Raw genomic sequence first — 20,038 nt, forward strand, 5'->3', positions numbered from 1 at the left:
ATTTTTATACGTACCCGTGATTTTTCCTGGGGATTTTCCTATGGGTTTCTTAAAGAGATACGTCACTTGTCAAACATTTCCTTTTTTAATTCAAAGCAGCCCTTAAGTTTGTAAATCGACATACCTGTTTCATAAACCATTTATTTATTTATTTATCTACTGTTTCTTTTCAAATGACTCACACAGAAAAGACTCAGAAGCTTGAAGAAGTGTCATCTTTATAATCAAGAAATGGTGCAACTTTTTTGTTTTCGTTGTTGTTTAGGAAAAGATACAGAAAGAGAACTGGGTTGTAAAAGCAGTTATCAGCTACTTGCTGTTTTTTTTTGGGAGATAAAACGAGAACAGAGAAAGAGAGAAGCTCAAAACTGAACATTATAATAATTGGTTTCTGGCCAGTGTGTACAGCACATAGGAGTGTGATGTGCTTCTGAACAAATGTGTCTATTTCTGAGTGGTTTTTATAATAATTTGAAGTTTAGCTTCTTTCACTTGACAGAAAAGCTAGATGTATTGAATTTCCGGCTGATCAGAACTCCACATCTTCTCTTCTTTATAACTCAATGAGTGAAGCCACGATGTCTCACCTGATCGACTGATTGACTGACCAACCGATCAAAGTTTGCTAATCTGAACTGGACAATACTAAAAGCCAAGAACGGCTCTTAAGATCCACCAAAGATCCTTGTTGACATTTTAACTGCAAATGTTCAGAAGCCCAACACAATCACAACCCAAGTGTCTTCATATACAGTATGTGTGTGGGGGGGGGATGCTTTACAAATGTGCAAACCAGCAACAAGCTGGACCTCTACCTTACCTCCTTTTACCTTCTGTACCCAAACACCAGCGACCACAGAGAAACATTTCTACACCGTCTCCGTTAACATTCCCTTCAAACCTTCCACTGCTTAAGAAAAAAGAAAAAAAGAAAAAAATCAGACTCGCTTTAAATCTTCAGAGGCGCGAAAAGCATGTTTTGCATCCAAGTGTTAGCAAAAAAGGTAGCTGGACTGATCTATTGATCCGTGCACGCGTGTCAAAAAAGCATGTCACTAGCAACACATCAGGGAGCGGAACCGTGTCGAACGCCTTTGCTGTTTTAAACCGTTATCGACTCTTCGTCTGTAGAAGGCACATTTCATTAAACTGAATTGTAATTTGTAGATTAGTGAAAGTAGCGGCGAGAGGAGAGAAAAAAAACAAAAAAACGTTCGGGCGTGTCCTTCCTTCACGCGCAAACACACCTCACGGGTAACAATGTACAGCAAATGAAAAATTCATACATTCACAAACAGTTGCTAAAACGCTGAGAATCTCAAGGTATAGAATGTAAATGATAAATAATCTGCTAAACTCCGCCTCCTCCATCCCACATCCCTTTACGACCCCCCCCCCCCAAAAAACCCCCAAAACAACACTGACAGCCCCTCCCTTTCACAGTATTGGCTTAAGTGAAATTTTGCATTATTTAACCACAGTTAATTCTATATAATTATAGTAAAGATGCTCTAATTAAGATTTTTTTCCTTTAAAGCGTCAGCAACCACATATTTACGCGCATATAAAGCGCTTTGTAACAGAACAAACACCTAATCGTACCTTTGGGATACATCTGCCACAGGGTTACACAAACACAGAGAGAGAGAGAGAGAGAGAGAGAGAGAGAGAGAGAGAGAGAGAGAGAGAGAGAAGAATTTTATAAAAACCTACCACGAATAGGAGACGCGAAGCGACGGCTTTATGACGCTTTCATTCAGTTTCATGTTCAGACCTTTTTTTTTTAAAATGGATATAAAGTTGAACAGAGGAAAAAAACCTTAACCATTGCACCTTTAAAAGCTTGAACAACTGCCACCGGGTCACATGGCGCGTCGTGAGAACTTGATAAAGCAGTAAACGACGGGTTCCCTCTCGTCCGAGACAGAATCATTCGCACACATTTCTTTCTAAAAAAAAATAAAAAAAATAAAGGGCTTGTTCCACTAATAAACCATTCAAAAAAAAACAAAAACAAAACAAAACAGAAAAACACCCTGAACCATGACCCATCCCACAGAGATACTGTATGTAATATTAATAATAATAATAATATAAAAAACAAAAAACAAAAAATAAAATAAAAAGAACACAGCTTGTAATACTGACATGAACAATAACTTTCTCAGAGAAGCAGGTGGCGGCTACACAGAGAGAAATGAATGTACACGAACGTCAGGCAACGATTTCTGCCACCTACAGCGGCGTGAAGAACAACAGAAATGCAGGAAATCGTCGTGCGAGCGCCGGACGAGGTCTCCTGATCCGTTTTTTTTTTTTTCTGCGAAAAAAATACCCCTAGCTTCCACCCGGTCCGTCGAGTGAGCAAGTGCTAGAGTCTTGTCCCGTGTGTGAGGATGAGGAGCGGCGGCGAACAGAGGCGCACATCTCCACCCACTGCTACGAGGAAACGGTAACGGGGTTCAGGGAGCCGTTACGGCTGTAGAACTTCGTGAAGGCCTCCTCCAGCACAGTGGCGAGACGCGGCTGGTCGCCCTGCGTGACAGAGGCGCAGATACAGAGAGTGAGACGAAGGAGTGATGAAGATCATGATAATGTGCATAATGTAAACCACATAATCAGCACTGATCACTAATGAAGAAATCTGCAACTGGATATGGACCTGACAGACTCACCAACGAGAATAAAATCCCCTGAATTCAATGATTTGGAGGGGTGTCCCAAAACTTTTGGTAAAATAGTAACTACTACACATTTTTCACCCTTGGCTAGCTATCTGGTCATAACGTGGAAATGTCTGACCTTTGATTAGTAGAAACAAGAAGAAGAAACATGCCCTCTTAACTCCAAATTAGGGAAGAAACTAGGGAAGAATCTACCGCAATTTACATGCAGTTCTTTTTTTGTGAATGTCTAGACACAAAGCTAGTTTTAGAGTTACTCTTATGTTCATTCATGCTCTCTCTCTGAACTCTGCCAAGTTTCTCTATCGTCATAGATTGATGGTCATCCTGTTGTTGTGTACTGGGAATAAAGGCTATAACCAAACCGGCAGCTTCCTGTCCTACTCATACCTTCCATCACTCTAATCCAATCAGCTATAATCCTCGGCTTTTGCCTTCTGTGTGAATCATATCAGCATGGCTGCCAACCGCACCAAGTGTACAAGATATACTAGCATTTGATTTTTAGATCCATTATCAACATACAGCAGCAGACTTCTTATTATGGATGTTTGCACGAAGTATTTGAAATTCTACAACTTCCTCTTTCACAGGAAGGAAGTCTGCCACGTGGTGATCCAACGTGATGCACTTCAAGTACAATCCATGACTTGAAACCACACCATCTGCTGCACTAAACACACTGGTCAAGAAGTGATCTGGGTGGACGTTAGGGTAAAAAAAAAATGCCTGATCTGTGCTGAAACAACTGGAAGAAACCACAAGCTACATTTTACTGTATTTATTTATTTTAACAGACCAAAGACACGTTTTCCAGTGGCTTATAAGACCAATGCAGAGGTCAAAGATCACTTATATAAATTGAGCAGAAACAATGATTCGTGTGATTTGGCTTTTTATGATTTTTTTTCAAACTAGAGAGGGATAACCTGTAAATTCTGGCACCATTTACAGTCCTGAACCATTTCATATTCAAAACAGATTATTTTTAATAGCTTTAACAAACCGCTTGTAGAAACGGATGAGGAGAAGGTGATATGTAACTAATAAACTAAAATAAGAGAGGGAACAGCGTGAGTGGGAGAGCCGGGCAGATGGTGTGGCATCAGCTTTCACACGAGAGCCAAGTTGGACAGATCAGTACGCTCAGCCAATTAGCGAGGATTATTTCATTACCAATAACTCTCTGATACACTACACCGGGACGTCTGTTACGGCGCACGTGCCTTTTATATACACGTGTTTAATGCATTACATACCATGCTGCAGCTCATTTTATACTGACGCTAATACGGCTTTAACTACACGATATCCTTCCCATCCTGCAAGCCATCTTATATACTCCTAAAGGTTTGGCGAATCATCCACGGAGGCTCTGTTTTCAATTAAAATCATTTAAAAAACAATATTGTGCTTGATATAATAATAATTGTCTAGCAGTCTGGAGAAATATCACAGCAGACTGAACAGATTCTGTAGCATGTGATCGCAAGATATTCTAATGAGGCTGTAACCAGATCGGAATGTGACACGATGTTTACATAAAGACAGAAAGCAAACATTTACATGAAATAGGAGCTTTGGATTTGACGGCGTTGTGTTTATCGGAGGGAAAAAAAAAACAAACAAAAAAAACCCCGACAATGCCGAAGCGCCTACCTCGCTGATGAAGCCAAGCTGGACCAGCTCCACTGCCAGCTCCTGCACGTTCTCATCTGCACGCACACACACACACAAAATGAGCTTTATTGCAAAACATAATTCATAGCACTGTTTAAAACCTAAATATTTTAAACTGAATTAAAAAACAATATTCTCGCTCGCTCTTGTTTATAGACAGAAATGAGCCTTAATGCCAACAGTTTCATTAAAACATCCAATAAAATATGAAAAGAGGCGGGGTTTAATGAACTTGATTTTTTTTTTTTTTTACATAACCTTCGCTTTATTGCTCACTAGCTTGTCAAAATCTGCATTTAAGAAAATTCTTTTAAATTAAATAATCATAATTAATAACGATCATAACACAAAAATAATCAACAAATGAAATGAATGGTGTGATGAAGCAGAGGTGCTGTTATAACCACGGATTGTTCATGCGTCCTCTGATATCAAAACAATTTGCCAATGAATCCTTAATTACAGAACACACTTTTTTATCCATTTATAATTACTTTTAAGGTTGTGGAACATCTGCGAAACACGTTACAGCAGCTAAACAGTTTTTTCCTTCAATATGCTTTCTTTTTTTCATTTCCTGAACTTAATATCATCTGTACTGAAAACTTTCCCCAATTATTTTTTTAACAGAACCCACTGAACCTCTCCGACACTGAAGACTCCTTCCGTAAATGGTAAATAGGCGTCTCCTTCCAAAAAAATCCATTACTGATTAACTCTTATTCCTTAAACAAGTGACTGCACACTGTTGCTATGGAAACGACCAAGTACTAGAACGAGACTGGGAATATAAACCTGTGCCACCGTCAGAACTGCTCTTACTGGAATAAAAAAATCGATATAACTATCCGTCTCTAGAAAACATACGATCCAACCTAAATATTGGTTTATTATTTCATATCCAAGTCACACACAAATGAGAAACCGACTTGCAGGCTATCCAAAATCCAGTCTGTGGAGCAATGTGTGTGCAGTACTCGGTGTACTCACTTGGTGCCAAATCGCAACTCAAATGTCTATTCAGCTTATCTTCCAGCTTTAGCAGTAAGGTCAGCTGTGTAGGAAGAAGAAGCAGGATATTAGGACGTGGTGTGAACCATGACATGAGCGACGTGTGTGGGAATAAAAAGGACTCACGTGATGCTTCGCTCCTTCCTCCACAGGCTCAATGTTGCAGTGCATCTGAAGCACCTTAAAGACAAAAATCGGACATAGGTGCTTATTACCTGTCGTACCTTTGTATACACTGGCAAAATATTAGGGTTTTTTTCCTCTTATTTTTATTATTTTTCCTCAGGACATGTGATGTTAAAAAATTCTGCCTGCAATTTTTCACCTCAGTCTGGCGAGTCAACAAGGTGAAAATGTCGCCACTGACATGTCTCCTAAGTGGCACAACTTTCTCACGTTACACATGATCTCGAGTAGGAACAAGGCGGGTGGAAACTGGATATTGGCTCAGCACCGAATCCAAGTTTCCGTCTGGTGCATTTAGTAAATATGGAAAGGCAAGACGCCCCGGATACATCTCCCTCGCCTAACTCTGTGGTTAGGAGTGTTAACGTGGCTGACGTCTCCTAATCCTAAACCGGCATCATGGCTTTGTGTTGCTCACCTTCCGGGTCTCGAGTTCTGCAGGTTCTGGTGTGGGGGTTTTCACAGAGGGCGGGATGATGGGGGACTTCACTGTCTCTTGCTGGGGCTGTTGAGGGCAAGGCATGCCGAACGCCGTCAACGGATAGATCCCGTTCCTACACGTGAATGAGAGAGCCTGACTTCAGCTTACAGCATGTTCAAGTTTATAACACGGCACTGTGGATTGGTGAGGTGGTGTTGAATCATTTCCTACAGCAGCAGCTCTAACAGAGGCATTATAGCTTCTATAGTGAAAAAATTTGGAAGTCAAGTTTCTTAGTCATCTCCAGGAAAGATTTTAATAAGACAAGCTTGTCTTATATTTAATGTTAAGAGAATAAAAGACAAACCAGTAAAAGAACTACTGTGTATAGGTTTTATAATGTACACCAATCAGTTATAACATTATGACCACTGAGAGGTGAAGTGAATAAGACTGATGATCTCCTCATCATGGCACCTGTTAGTGGGTGGGATATATTAGAGGCAGCAAGTTAATGCTCTGTCCTCAAAGTTGATGTGTTAGAAGCAGGAAAAATGGACAAGTGTAAGGATTTGAGCGAGTTTGACGAAGGGCCAAATTGTGATGGCTAGACCACTGGATCAGAGCATCTCCAACACTGCAGCTCTTGTGAGGTGTTCCCGATCTGCAGTGGTCAGTATCTATCAAAAGTATCCTCTAAGCCCGGATGTGCTGCAAACATCTTGGTGCCAGATACTACAGCACACCTTCAGGGATCTAGTGGAGTCCAAGCCTCCATGAGTCAGGGCTGGTTTAGCAGCAATAGGGGGACCAACACAATATTAGGCAGGTGGTCATAATGTTATGCCTGATGAGAGTAAGTGATGAAAGTAACTAAAATGGATAGAAGCTGATATACATGGATAAATCACATAACGTATCATTGTTTAACAAAGAAAAAGTTGCAACCAGTGTCAGGTTCTTATCATACAAGTGGAATAAATCCCTTCAGCACTTCTGTTATTAAAAAATAATCCACTTCAGGGTATTAACACTGACTCATTAGATTGATTCATGCAGCACTACGATGAGTGTTTTAATTCTTACAAAAATACTTTATCACATTTCTCACCTCACATCTTCAAGGAACTTGTCAAGCTCCAGTGCTGGAAACTGGGACAACCTACAGGAAAGAGAGAGAGAGAGAGAGAGAGAAACCAGTGAACTTGATTGTGTGTTTAGTCTTCCTTCACAGATTCACATCCTCATTCCACACAGCCTGATCTCCTGATTAAAGGCGTCAGACACTCACTTCAGCTGCATTTCCTTCCTCTCCATGATCACCCGATTGGGGTCCATGTTCTTAGTCATTTCCTCTAAAGCGTTTTCAGGGATCATGTCTACAACACAAAGCAGATTGTTGTGTTAAAACCCAATGCAGAAACACCACTGTCTCACCTCAGGACTGAGTATTTACTAAAATATCAAACCAAAAAAACATAGCTACAGCATTTCCTTAACAGATCAATAAACAGCCATATTGCATGCATACAGCAAAGCGATCGAGAAAAGGAGACTCACGCTGGTGGCTGACGATACAGTGAGCCGCCAGGAGCTTGAGCTGAGGCACCTCGAACAGAGCCTGGTGGAAAAGCAGCTCTCTAGCTGTGGGCCTTTTACTGGGGTCCGTCTCCAGACACTTCTGAATAAACTCCTGCAGATTCACACACAATCAACAGCTTACACACACCGTAGACCTTATGAACTGAAGGTGCATCCCAAACTTCTGCACTATGTCATTGTGTAATTTAAATATTGTGAGCAGTGAACAAGAAGTAGAAATAAAAATATGAAGTGTAAAATGTTAGACACTTCATACAGTCAACACTTGCAGCCTGGCTTGCGTAGACAAAAAAGGGGCAGGGCTACCCCAGGCCCTGACAATGGACAAGAACTAAAACCTATAGATGGCTGATGACACTGTGGTGCATGAAACATCTTAGAAATATCTTTCAAATTAGCCCATGTTGTGTGAGATATTTTTCAACACTGTAAAAATTCCCAGTATTCTGCTAAAGCTAGTGCATTTGACGTCACTTAGCATCGACTGGCAAGCGGCTTATAACGTTAGGTGTTCCATTTGAGACGATACTACCCTTCTAACATTCATACACTAGATGATCCAGTACATATTGTACAGTGCATAAGCAATAGAGAAATATATCCAAAGCACAATATTGTGTATGTAAGCCACATATGAATTATCTTGAGCCTAGAGAAGCTGTCATATTTTTCATAAACAAAGCTGAACTTAAAATAAAGCTAGCTACAGCTACCTAGCCACACACTGTTTATGAATACACTGGTACGTTTACATTTCTGCCATTTAGCAGCCGTACTTATCCAGAGCGACTTCAAATTTATCTCGTTTTATACAACTGAGCAATTGAGGGTTAAGGGTCTTGGTGAAGCTGGGATTCGAACTTTAGTGATCAGTAGTCCAACACCTTGTACTGACACTTGTATCTGAGGAACATGTCACAGGTAAGAACTTCAAATCTTACGAGAACCGAACACTTTTTTTTTAACCCCGGACTCACTCTCTGCAAGGGATCCTCCAAAGACTGAATGGCACTGTTAATGGCTTCCGGCGACACGTACGACGACTCTCCGTTACTAATCTCCAGCACGGCCATCTACGAACAGAGAGACTGAAATGAAATGCCTGGCTGAAGCTAGAGTTTCCACTTCCACACCTTCACACGCACTCATCACTCACCTCTAAGGCGCACATTCCGAAGGAATAAATGTCCACGGCTGTGGTGACGTTGGTAACATCTGGAGGTAGGGAAGAGAGAAACGTGTCAAACGTTTACAACCAAGAGTCAAATCTGCACTGACGTATTCAAGCAATTAAAGAGTATAAATAAAAAGGTCCTTTACATCCATATTCCGGTGCAAAGAAATGCAAACTCTTCTGTTCCTCCCGACATGTTTTAACGTGATTATTAATGGTGTCTGGAGCAACTGTGAAGAAAGACAGAAAAAAGCAAAAAAAAAAAATCACAATATTAATACAAGATCTAAGACATTTCACTTCCCAATTAATATTTAGTGGCTCAGTCGTTATGATCTGCTCTTGTTTATCGTTAAGCCACAGTGAAGATGCTAGATTCGCCAATCGGATTCATCAGAAGGTGATGATTCAATTTCTACACCAGGAACTCGCACCAATTTGCGACACAAGGACCTGTATGGCAGTGCTCCATATGTTACACATCCAAGCCTAGTAATAATAGATTTAGTTAATCTAATAGAACGGATAATCGCAGATACAATCATCTGTTTAACTTTCAGCATCAGAGCTTTTGATTTTAAGTGTCACATGTAATGTGGTAGCTGTGTTTGTTTTTATTAACTTCCAGAGGTAAGATGGTGATGAGGAAACTGCTGTTTATAGCTGTGGTAATATAAGTGATGAGAGGAACTAACATGCCTCACTGATGCTCCACTACATAAAATGCCACTATAAACTGGAAAAAAGTGTGACATTTTGCTTTAAAATAAATTAACATTTGTAATAGTTAAAATTCCTCATATATTCAGGATGTATTATAGGAGAAAAAAATCCACTTTAGGGTAAAACACAGTAAAGTTTGTTTTATCACATCACCTTGTCAATGATTATTTATTTAAAACAGCATGATATGTCTTATCATGCTGTTTTAAAGAAATAATCACACTTCTGGTTGGTTTTTGGGCATTTCCTGTTCTGGCTATCTGTAAATATGACCAAACTTCTTTATTCATAGTAAATCTTCTGACCGTAGGCCTCACGCATAATCAGTTATCACTTTCCTGTATCTGACATTTCTCAAAGTTGTAACAGGAAACGCGAAACACATCCACAAATCTCTTCACTAAAACTGACCCCTCCTTTTATTTTTTGCACACTAAGAACCCCTGTACTAGATCGGCGGCCCACCTGAGCCGATCTTGATGAGGCCATTGTGCTGTATGAAGATGGTGTCACAGGTCAGGTTCCCATGGATGATGGGGGGGTCACATGAATGCAGATAACTGAAGGGCAAGTAAGGAAAAAAGTTAACATTATCACACAGAGAAAGAAATCCTGTGCAGTATTTTTCCCCCCTCTGATCAATTAAAAATACATCATTTCTATTAAACCATGTCCAAAAGAGTATGTCGTGCTGTTTAGAATGTCTGCTAATCATTTATGTTAAACCGTTTTACTATATACTACGAGTTAGTTAATTAATGAGTAACTACTAGTAAAAGGAAGTGCATAGTTAAGGGAGTAAAGAAATGTAAGAGTTTATAACTGACCTTAAAGCAGATAATATCTGAGTACACCACCGTTTCCATGCCTATCAAAAGAAAATATATATAAATATATTAAAATTCAGGCTTTGTCTTTAAACATGGGCCATTCATATATTCTCTCTCATCCAGCTTAATCAACATTCATAGTTCTGAAATATTCATACCTTTTCATTCATAGTCTTGTGGTTTTTCTTTGTCTTTTTCAGAAACTGCTTCAGACTCCCTGAGGACATGTACTCTGTTATAAAAATAACCTGATGGGAAAAGAACAAAATGTCATTTCAGTTTAACCTGCAACACAAAATAACACAAAAACGGCTGCATGGATCTCTCGGAAAAGCACAGGACGTTTTCCCAGTGTACTAAAGTCATAATAAAGTTATTAATATGGCATTATTATATTATGGCATTATTATATTATGGCACGGTCGCTGCCGAAATCTCAGACCTGACTGGTTTCTATAACAGCAGCTCTGACTGTAGTGTCACGGTTTTATAAGAAGTCAGTATAAATAAATCTCAGGTTCTAATGTGTCATCGTTTCTATAGTAACAGCTCATGCACCCGGACGTGTATAGAGGATGCTCCATATAATCTTGGGCTATCGAAGACGCTCATTTACTTTCTGTGTCTTGCTAACATGACGGGATGTACCACTTTGTTTTTATTTTAATTTGGAAAAACAGAGAGAGAGCACGAGAGAGAGAGAGAGAGAGAGAGGCTGGTGAGGTAACAACTGTTTAGGGAACTAACTAGACTAAATTAAGCATAACTAGAAAAATATTGTTCATTAAAATGTAAACATTTTCAAATGGCAACATTTCAAATGTTATAAGAGTTAAAACACTTCAAGACATGCTGTTAATGGAAAATAATCAACTTCATGGTGGTAAGAGCAAGTCTACCTGATCACACCACCATACTGTTGATTATTTGTCTACAAGATGCCAGTGATAACAGTTAAATAAAGGTCAATCATATATATATATATATATATATATATATATATATATATATATATATATATATATATATATATATACATATACACACACACACACACACGACATACATGACATTTACATTAAATTTATGGCATTTGGCAGACGCCGTTATCCAGAGTGAGATGTTTATCTCATTTTTTATAAAACTGAGTAACTGAGGGTTAAGGGCCTTGCTCAGGGGCCCAGCAGTGACAGACTGGTGGTCCTGGGGTTCAAACTCTCACCTTAAGCACTAAGCTACCACATCCCCATATGAGTCTAGAGCTTTGAATAGTGCAATAGATAACATGTTAGGGTGAAATCCTTTACTTTTATACTTCTCTGAAGTTACAAACTGAAAATCATGGGAATATGTTGAGCAAAATCCTTAATTAGCTCTGTAGAGGTTGAGAAAATGTTAGTGTGAAGATATAGAGCAAATATCAGTTTATCAAACCTCCTTTATATTCATTTCTCATTACATGTGCTGAAGGTCAGTGTCTCAAACATTTACATGTCTAGTAATTAAACTATAACGTTCACATTAAAACATAGTAAAGACCACCACTACTACCCAAAACTGGGGCTCAGCTCACACCTGCCTCCGAGTTGAAGCACATAATAAACCTTTTATTAAGCAAATCACTTACTCTGGCTCTGTTCTCCTTCACGTCGGCCCAGTACTTGTGAAACTTCACGATATTCAGATGCTCCAGCTGAATCAGGTTATCAAAAACTGCCTTCACTTTTTCCTGGAACAAAAGAAAAACACCCTTAAATCAAATCATGTGCAGTTAAAGCATTATATGATGTTATGGCTGTAACGTTAGAGGTTTATGTCCCTTTAAGAAGACAAATTAAGAGTCCATGTTCACCATTTAATGAAAGCCCTACTTAAAAACAGAAACAAACAAAAACAAAACGTAGCGTGTAGAGAGATAACAAGCACAAGACGGGAAGAAAAAAGAAAAAAAGCAATAAAGTTCTATGACTTTGTCTTGTTTGCCTGCGGATCCTTCCGAGTTTACCTTGTTAGTGCATGACCCTGTAGACAAGGTGCATCTGTTCTCAGAGGCAAAAACGTTGGCGCAGTTTGTGTGCTCTCAATGTGTCCCAAAAAAAGGAACTAGAGTAAGACATGCCAGAACAGGAGTACAGTCTAACTCTCATGGTTGCATGAGCATAAATGGGGGAAAATATACATATATATTCACATTCCAGCCAGATTTACTCCTGATCCATAAAGCGTGAGCTTATCGGATAGCGGACAGAACATTTCTCAAATGCCGTCTAATCCGTACCCGAGTGGGTTTTATTGTGTTTAATTAAAGCGCAGGATGTGCTTCTGTGAACAGGAGCGTAGTGTGTGCAGAAGAGAACATGCACAGATGGCTGAACGGATGAACTGAATGTAATTGGTTTACTAAAGGGAGTAAACCATGCCGGAAAACAAAACGATCCGTGCAGAGAAACGGCAGTGCGTTTTAGGACGAGTCCAGAGGGAATGGGTTGTGAAATTTTTTTGGGGAGACACAGCCAGACAAAAAAAAAAAAAAAAGGGAAAAGAATACTGATGAGAACAACTAAGGAATTTAATCAGAGTACAAACAGACGTATTTTCAAAGTCAACAGTCGAATCACACACGTGACGAAGTGGGAAACCGTGACGTGGCAGATGGCCTACGATTAAAGGTGTCAATATTATTAATTCCTTACTAAACCAAACAACATGGGACGTTATGTAGAAACAATAAAAATAAAACTAGTTTAAGCCATTGTCTTAGAACAATTGTATTGGAGCTGTCGATTGTCTTGACGTCAATCATTTTACAGACACGCCCCTAACGCTTTTCAGCCACTCGATCGATCCCGAGGAGACGTTACATGTTTACAGAGTTGTAACTTGGCTTTCAAGCAGTTAAATGTCAGAATGCACTTGAAAGTCCTGTCACTACACCATTATAAATTATGGGGGCAGAGCTTTGTTTACAATGGTGGAAATGTGAGCAATCTCAAAAAGGAAAAACAACAACAAAAAATGTTTAATTGTTAGAGATCTCACCCAAGTACCGAATCCACCCCAACTCCCAGATAAGGTAATTCCTCAAAGTTAACAACATGAATACACACCCAATATTTGAATTCTGTAATTAATCTTATCACACACACGCACGTATCTGTGTGTTTTCCTGCTGATTCAGCCGTACCTCCTGCAGTTTGAAGTTCTTCCTTTCGGAGAACATGACCTCATTCCACACCACCTCCACTCCCTCCTCTGTGTCCATGGCCAGGTAGGCGTTGTCGATGCCTGGAACGTTTCTCTGGTTAACCTGGAAAAAAATTGAAAATAAAACATGTTCACCCACTCTTTATCTACGATTACACCATTTATTAAGCAAGATAGCTGCAGTACCTCCTCTCTGCGCTTCTGCCAGCGTCCACACGGGCTCTCTTCCAGGATCTCGGACTCGTCTTCGCTCTCCTCTTCTTCGTCTTCGGTCGCTGTCGTAGGTGCCGGCGGAGCCTGCGTTACCGTGGACACTGGGGGAGACACCGACGAGACGCCTTGAGCGGTGGGCGTGGGGGCCGCTGCCTCGGATTTCGCCTCCATGGCGGAGGTCTGAGCCGGAGCTTGTTTTGCTTCTCCTTCAGACATCATGGATGGATAACCGGCAGCTCCGTGCACGAGCCTGGCTTGAAAAACGAGGTCGGGATTGCTCGCACCACGAGGGTGGGAGACAAATATCTGCAAAGCGGAGCAGATTGAAGACAGACGTGTCAGACTGTATAACGCACGTCAGTAATTTAATTAAGGGAACACGGCAGCAGTTTTTCAATTTAATCTCAATCAAACAAATTAGCAGTGAACCAGAACAGTGACGAGTTTAATGAGAAAACAACAGAAACCCTGTTTACTTCAAACTCAGTTAGACGGCAAAAATAAGTGATGTCAAATTCCTGCAATAAACGCTTAGATGAAAAACATTTCAGGAAGATTAAACATCTAAACATCTTTATTTTATCCAGTTTCACAGGCAGGACCGTTTTTGAAGAGAATTAGTAGTCTCTATAATAATAATATGTTAGCATTTCTACAGTAACTATTCAGTGTGTGGCTGCTGCTCAGATCATTTTTGCCCAATAAACAAATAAAAAGTCCAGACATTGCTCTGATGGGGCTTTCATTAGAGAAGGAAAGAAGAAAGTCAGGGTCATCATTTTGAGGTGAAGGATTTCCTTGAAACATTTCAAAACAGGACCGTTCTACTTTCTTGGTAATGTGAAAAGCTTGTGTTTATTAAGTTGAGAGGCTGATGAGGGCATGACTGTTTACGGACGTAGTTTCACAGAAGTTCCACGACGTAAAAAAATAAAGTAACAGATAAAGAAAAGAAAGTTAGGATGTGTTGTTCTTAAATATCTGAAATTAATCCACTCTCATTCAGAGGCGGTTTCAAAAGATTCACTGAATCATTTTGGTCAAGACTGATTCACTCCTCTATTGTTCAGGGAATCATTTTGGTTCTAACAGAACTCTTTACTCCTCACTTCAGTTTTAGTGAATCAGTGAATCATTTGTTTCTAACAGATTCCCTCCTCTCTTGAATCATTTTGCTCAAGACAGATTCACCTTCTCTTTTTCAGGACTGAATAAGAATCAGTAAATCATCTCAGATACAACAGACTTGTTTGATTATTCAGTGAATTGTCTGTCATAAAACATTCCCTCCTGTCTTGTTCAAATCAGTGAACCATTTCAGGCAAGATAGAGGTGCTCCTTTCTTGTTCAACAGATCAGTGAATCATTTTAGACAATAACGAGTCGCTCCTTTCTTGTTCAACAAATCATTGAATCATTACCGGCCAGAGAGTGGCACTCCTTTCTTGGTGAACAGATCAGTGAATCATTTCAGACAAGACAGATTCGCTCCTTTATTGTTTAATAAATCAGTGAATGATTTTGGTTCCAACAGATTCACTTCTTGCTTCTTCAAGGAGTCAGTGAATGATCAGTTGTAAAAGATTCACATCTCTCTTGATTTACAAATCAGTGAACCATTTCACACAATACGATTCGCTCCTTACTTGTTCGACAAATCAAGTGAATCGTTTCAGACGATACAGATTTGCTCCTTGTTCGACAAATCTGTGAATCATTTCAGGCAAGATAGAGTCGCTCCCTTCTTGTTCAATAGCTGATCAACAAATAAGTGAATCATTTCAGATGCGATAGATTCACTCCGTTCTTGTTCAGTGAATCATTTCGGTTTGTAACAGATTCCTTTCTGTCTCATTCAACAGATTAGCGTTGAGCTAATGTGTTTACCATTTTGGACAAAACGGAAATTTGCTCCTCTATCATTCACAGGATCAGCGTTTAATTTGGGACATGAGATTCTTCTCCCTCTTGTTTAAGAGATCGGTGTCTGAGTCAGTGAATTAAATGAGTCTTATGGGTCTGAGCTGGGAATTTTTTTAGTACTTCAGCACAGGCAGCAGGAGACCGGGCTGGACTGGGTGTGGAAAAATATTTTCCTAAACACAGACATGAAGCATGTTATAAAATAACGACTTTCTATACTGCTCAGGAGGTGGGATGACAGACCTGAACAATCTGTACATCTCAACATTTCATTGAACGAATCAATTCGACTCAACAGACTCAAATACTTATTAAACAACTTAATAAAGTGGGATCTTAATATGTTTTAGGAATTCGAGCACCATTCTGTACAACAAAAATAAATCAGCTCCTTAATCTCTCTGACTATCTTTCACTTAATCATGTTAAACCCTAAACACGCAGCGAGATTCTAAATCAATACAGTGTATAGGTATAGAAGAGCTTTTTCAGTACACAGTGTGTTGAAAGAACGTTCTGGAAGAGACGAATACACGGACGCTGAATCACAGAAAAGGATGAGATTCTTCTGCGCTTGTCTCGGTAAATCTGATCACTGTTTATCTACCGCAGAATTGCAGAAGTGTTTGAAGCCGTAGCTGCAGAAGTTGAACGGTTGATTTGCATTGGAGCTACTTTACTGGTCCAACTGGTTCCTCGTACCTGTGTTAACTGTTCCAGTCCCGTTCTGCTGCTCCACTTCACGTCTTTCTGTCCTCCCTGCTCCAACACACCCGGCCTCACACTGCAGCTCATGTCCGGTGTGATGATTACATGATGACCTCATTCAGGTGTGTTAAAGCCAGTGTGTGTGTGTTCGTAATAATTCATCACTGAGCTTTGTCTAATTCTATATTTTCTCGCTTACTTAGGAACTTGTACACTGGACCCCAATAATGTGTAATTAAATTATTTTTTTGGGGGGAAAACTAAACAAAACAAAAAAATATAATCAAGTCTTTATAACAAATTTGGAAAGAGTCTCCAGTATAAATGATTTGTAACTAAGTTTTCAACCATGGGAAAAACTTCAGGAAAAAATTGATGAGGTTGATGATCAGGTAATAGATTGTTTACAGCTGCTGTAGCGCAAGTGATAAGTGAAACTAACTTTGTTTCACGGATCCTTTACAACATTCAAACATAGCTATCTTCTTCTGCTTCTTTGGGCTTTTCCCTTCAGTGAATCATCTCTCTCCACCTATCCCTATCTTCTCCATCCTCAACACTTGCACCCACTAGCTTCATATCCTCATTTATTCCATCCATATTCCTCCTCTTTGGCCTTCCTCTTTGCCTCCTGCCTGGCAGCACCATGTCCAACATTCTCCTACCAATATACTCACTCTCCCTCCTCTGAACATGTCCAAACCATCTTAATCTGACCTCCCTAACGCTGTCCCGCCCAAACGTCCAACATGAACCGTCCCTCTGATGTACTCGTTCGTTCCTAATCCTGACCAACCGTGTCCCTCCCAAAGAGAACCTCAACATCCTATAGCTGTAAAGCGATGGGAATCAATGAAACCAATCAACTACAAAGAAACACACTGCTCTGGTGGGTGTACAGGGAATAATACGTAACACTATATTACCTCTATCTATACGTCATAAAATCATGCAAGGGCTCGAAATTGGGCATGCAAATTAGAAGTGTGACGTCACCCACAACTTCTCGCGCACGCATTAAAGTGCTGAAAAAGAAAAGAGTTAAGGGAAAAGGGGGGGGGGTGTCTAGGCCAGGGGTTTGAATCCAGGCTCGATTAGGATTAATGCTGAATATGTTTTTATGTCAAGACAAAATCTAAAAGTCGGAATCATGATATAAACAGGTCCCAAAAGTGATTTTTTGATGCGTTTTGAAGGCTTTTACTCACCTGGTTCAGCCGGAGATGTGCGGTGTCGCCAGCTTGCTTCGCCGCAAAATTAGTATCCAAACTTTTAATACATCCACAGTTTTACACAACTCAGAAATAATGTTGTGCAAAAATATATAAACGTATATCTAGAAGAGTCTGTGTGTAGAAAAACAGAATGAGTTTGTTAGCGGAAAGCGGCGCCTGTGCAGAGCCAAAGGGGCGTGATGGAGCCAGCTAGTTATGCTAACACTGATTCGCTTTTATAAATCACTAAACTAATAGAGCCGAACTCGGAAAAATATCCGTATTTAAAACATACCAGATTAAACCAGTCACCCAAAAATTGAGCTTTTTTCTAGTTTTAAACCCCAAGCTGAAGCTAAGTTAAAACAGCTAGGCTCGTGAGAACTAGGCTATGCTAGCTATTTATACCGACAGCGTCTTTTCTTTTATTTGTTTTAAACACAAGACTGACAATTCGACAAGCTCTACGGAAGTCTTAAAAAACGATCAAAACTATCGACTGTCTGCTTTCTATCATATTCTTAAAAAAAATAATAATTCATTAAGTCGACGTGAACATTTCGGCGAACGCTATACACACAAATGGCGACAGACGTAGACGCGAGACACCTTCCGCCGTACTACTGCCCGTGTGTGCGTCGCCGCCTCCGTTTCCCCACCCGTACTCGGTGAAGAATCCCGCCTCCCCGCTCTGATTGGTAAACACTTTGGAGAATGCGTATCATCAGCCAATCCGAGTGCAGAGTTGGAACAGGGTTTTGTGCAACCAGCCAATCATAACAAAAGGAGAGAGACAGAGTTCATTCAAATATGGGTACGGAAAAAAGGACGATTCAGTGCTGATCGGGGTTATTTTTCTTCGTGGGTGACGGATTCGAGGCTTGTGTGCCTAGTGCCATCTGCAGTCATTAAAATGACAGTGATTTTTGACGGATTAAAACAATTAGAGGATTTATCCCTTTTTTGTTGTAGTTTCTGAATTAAATAAATATTATAATCATACGTTTCTGCATTCATTTATAAATCACAAATGTTCATCATGAATGATTGGTTTGAAATGTCATAAGAAGTCTATAATAATAATAATATTAATATTAATAATAATAATAATAATAAAGCACAAACAAACAAATGAGGAACAGACGATTGAATGAATGAATGAATGAATGAATGAACAAGGATAAGCTCACCACCTTTTCTTTTCTGATCAATACTCACACTGATATTGTTCCTTTAAAACATTTAAAAAGCTATTAAATAAATATTATATGAATTAAATGAAGAATTAAAATGTCAAGAACTTAATATACAGAGGGAAAACAAAGTTTACAGGAGACTTTAATAGCTTTAACATGAGCTTTTACAGTTTTTCTCAGTTGCTTTGGAGCATTTCTCGAATCATTTGCAAACCAGTAAGTGCATTCTCAAAACAATTTGTACAAACAGCACAGCACATTGGATTTCTTGCAAAAGCATGTACTTTACTCCAAAATCCTTAGGTATTCTCTCTCAAAAAAAAAGTACAAAAGCATTTGCAATTTGATCAAAGCAACAAGAAATGTTCATATGATGTGCACAAGTGACTAAATGATGTGGCGGCTGAACAGGTAGTTTTGAGAATTTCATTTCTGATCTGAGAAATGCTCCAAAGTAACTGAGAAAAACTGTAATAAAATAATAAACCTAAAACATAAAGTATAAATCTAGTAAAGATGAGTCCTAACAAAAGAATAAAATCATGTATCTTTAAATGCCATTTTCAGAAATTTATTTATTTATTTATTTATTTACTTATTTATTTATTTATTTATTTATTTATTTATTTATTTATTTATTTATTTATTTATTTATTTATTATTTCTTGCTGGTTTTGACCTGATACCAAACTTGGATATTAGATCAGTACCATAAACAAACAAACAAAATGGATAGATAGATAGATAGATAGATAGATAGCAGCTTAGTTTTAAAATAAGATGAACTTTAAGACAGATTTGTTTGAAATTGACAGTAAATGGCAGACACATGAACATTATACATTCTACACCTCATTTACAGACGAAATGTAAATTTTTTAATTTCTTTATACTTTACTGGTATGGGGGGGGGGAGAAAGAAATATCAAGTCATAAATAATCATATAAATAATAAGCTAAAATGCAAACAAACAAAAGTAAAATCAGGTATAATGTTGTTTAACTCTCACTGATTCCTGACTCTTCAGACACCTTGTATATAAGGTTTATATTCCAAAGGGTGCCAATATTTCTGCACCAGTCTGTATTTAAATAATGATATTTAACTCTTCTGGGGTTTCTACACTTGTTGCCATTTTACTGTCCAAAGGAGGGAGAGAATGAGAGCCTGCTCCTAAATCTATTAATAGAGGATAGCAGTGTGTGCGTGTGTGTGTGCGCATGTGTGTGTGTGTGCTAGACGTGTGTGTTTATTACACATGGCAGAGG

General features: G+C 39.2%; 1 protein-coding gene across 2 annotated transcripts; it reads right to left on the reverse strand.

Annotated features, from left to right (window-relative positions):
- Window positions 1-201: 201 nt before the first annotated feature.
- nrbp1 (nuclear receptor binding protein 1) lies at window positions 202-18,210 on the reverse strand. Of its 2 annotated transcripts, none has more exons than XM_058379626.1 (18): window positions 17,568-18,210; window positions 13,702-14,034; window positions 13,496-13,618; window positions 11,939-12,040; window positions 10,470-10,559; window positions 10,309-10,349; window positions 9,947-10,041; window positions 8,905-8,988; window positions 8,741-8,799; window positions 8,562-8,657; window positions 7,543-7,675; window positions 7,274-7,361; window positions 7,094-7,144; window positions 5,980-6,115; window positions 5,502-5,555; window positions 5,355-5,418; window positions 4,344-4,399; window positions 202-2,535 (listed from the first exon to the last, which is right to left on the reverse strand). In XM_058379626.1, exons 2-18 carry the CDS (start codon window positions 13,945-13,947, stop codon window positions 2,440-2,442), a joined length of 1,614 nt encoding a protein of 537 aa, XP_058235609.1. In that variant the 5' UTR covers window positions 13,948-14,034; window positions 17,568-18,210; the 3' UTR covers window positions 202-2,439. The 2 variants fall into 2 exon arrangements, with proteins under 2 accessions (XP_058235609.1, XP_058235608.1); XM_058379625.1 differs by lacking the exon at window positions 17,568-18,210 and adding an exon at window positions 16,354-17,536.
- Window positions 18,211-20,038: the final 1,828 nt, after the last annotated feature.

Source organism: Hemibagrus wyckioides, linkage group LG25 (genome assembly GCF_019097595.1).
Source record: "Hemibagrus wyckioides isolate EC202008001 linkage group LG25, SWU_Hwy_1.0, whole genome shotgun sequence".
NCBI classification, from domain to species: Eukaryota; Metazoa; Chordata; class Actinopteri; order Siluriformes; family Bagridae; genus Hemibagrus; species Hemibagrus wyckioides.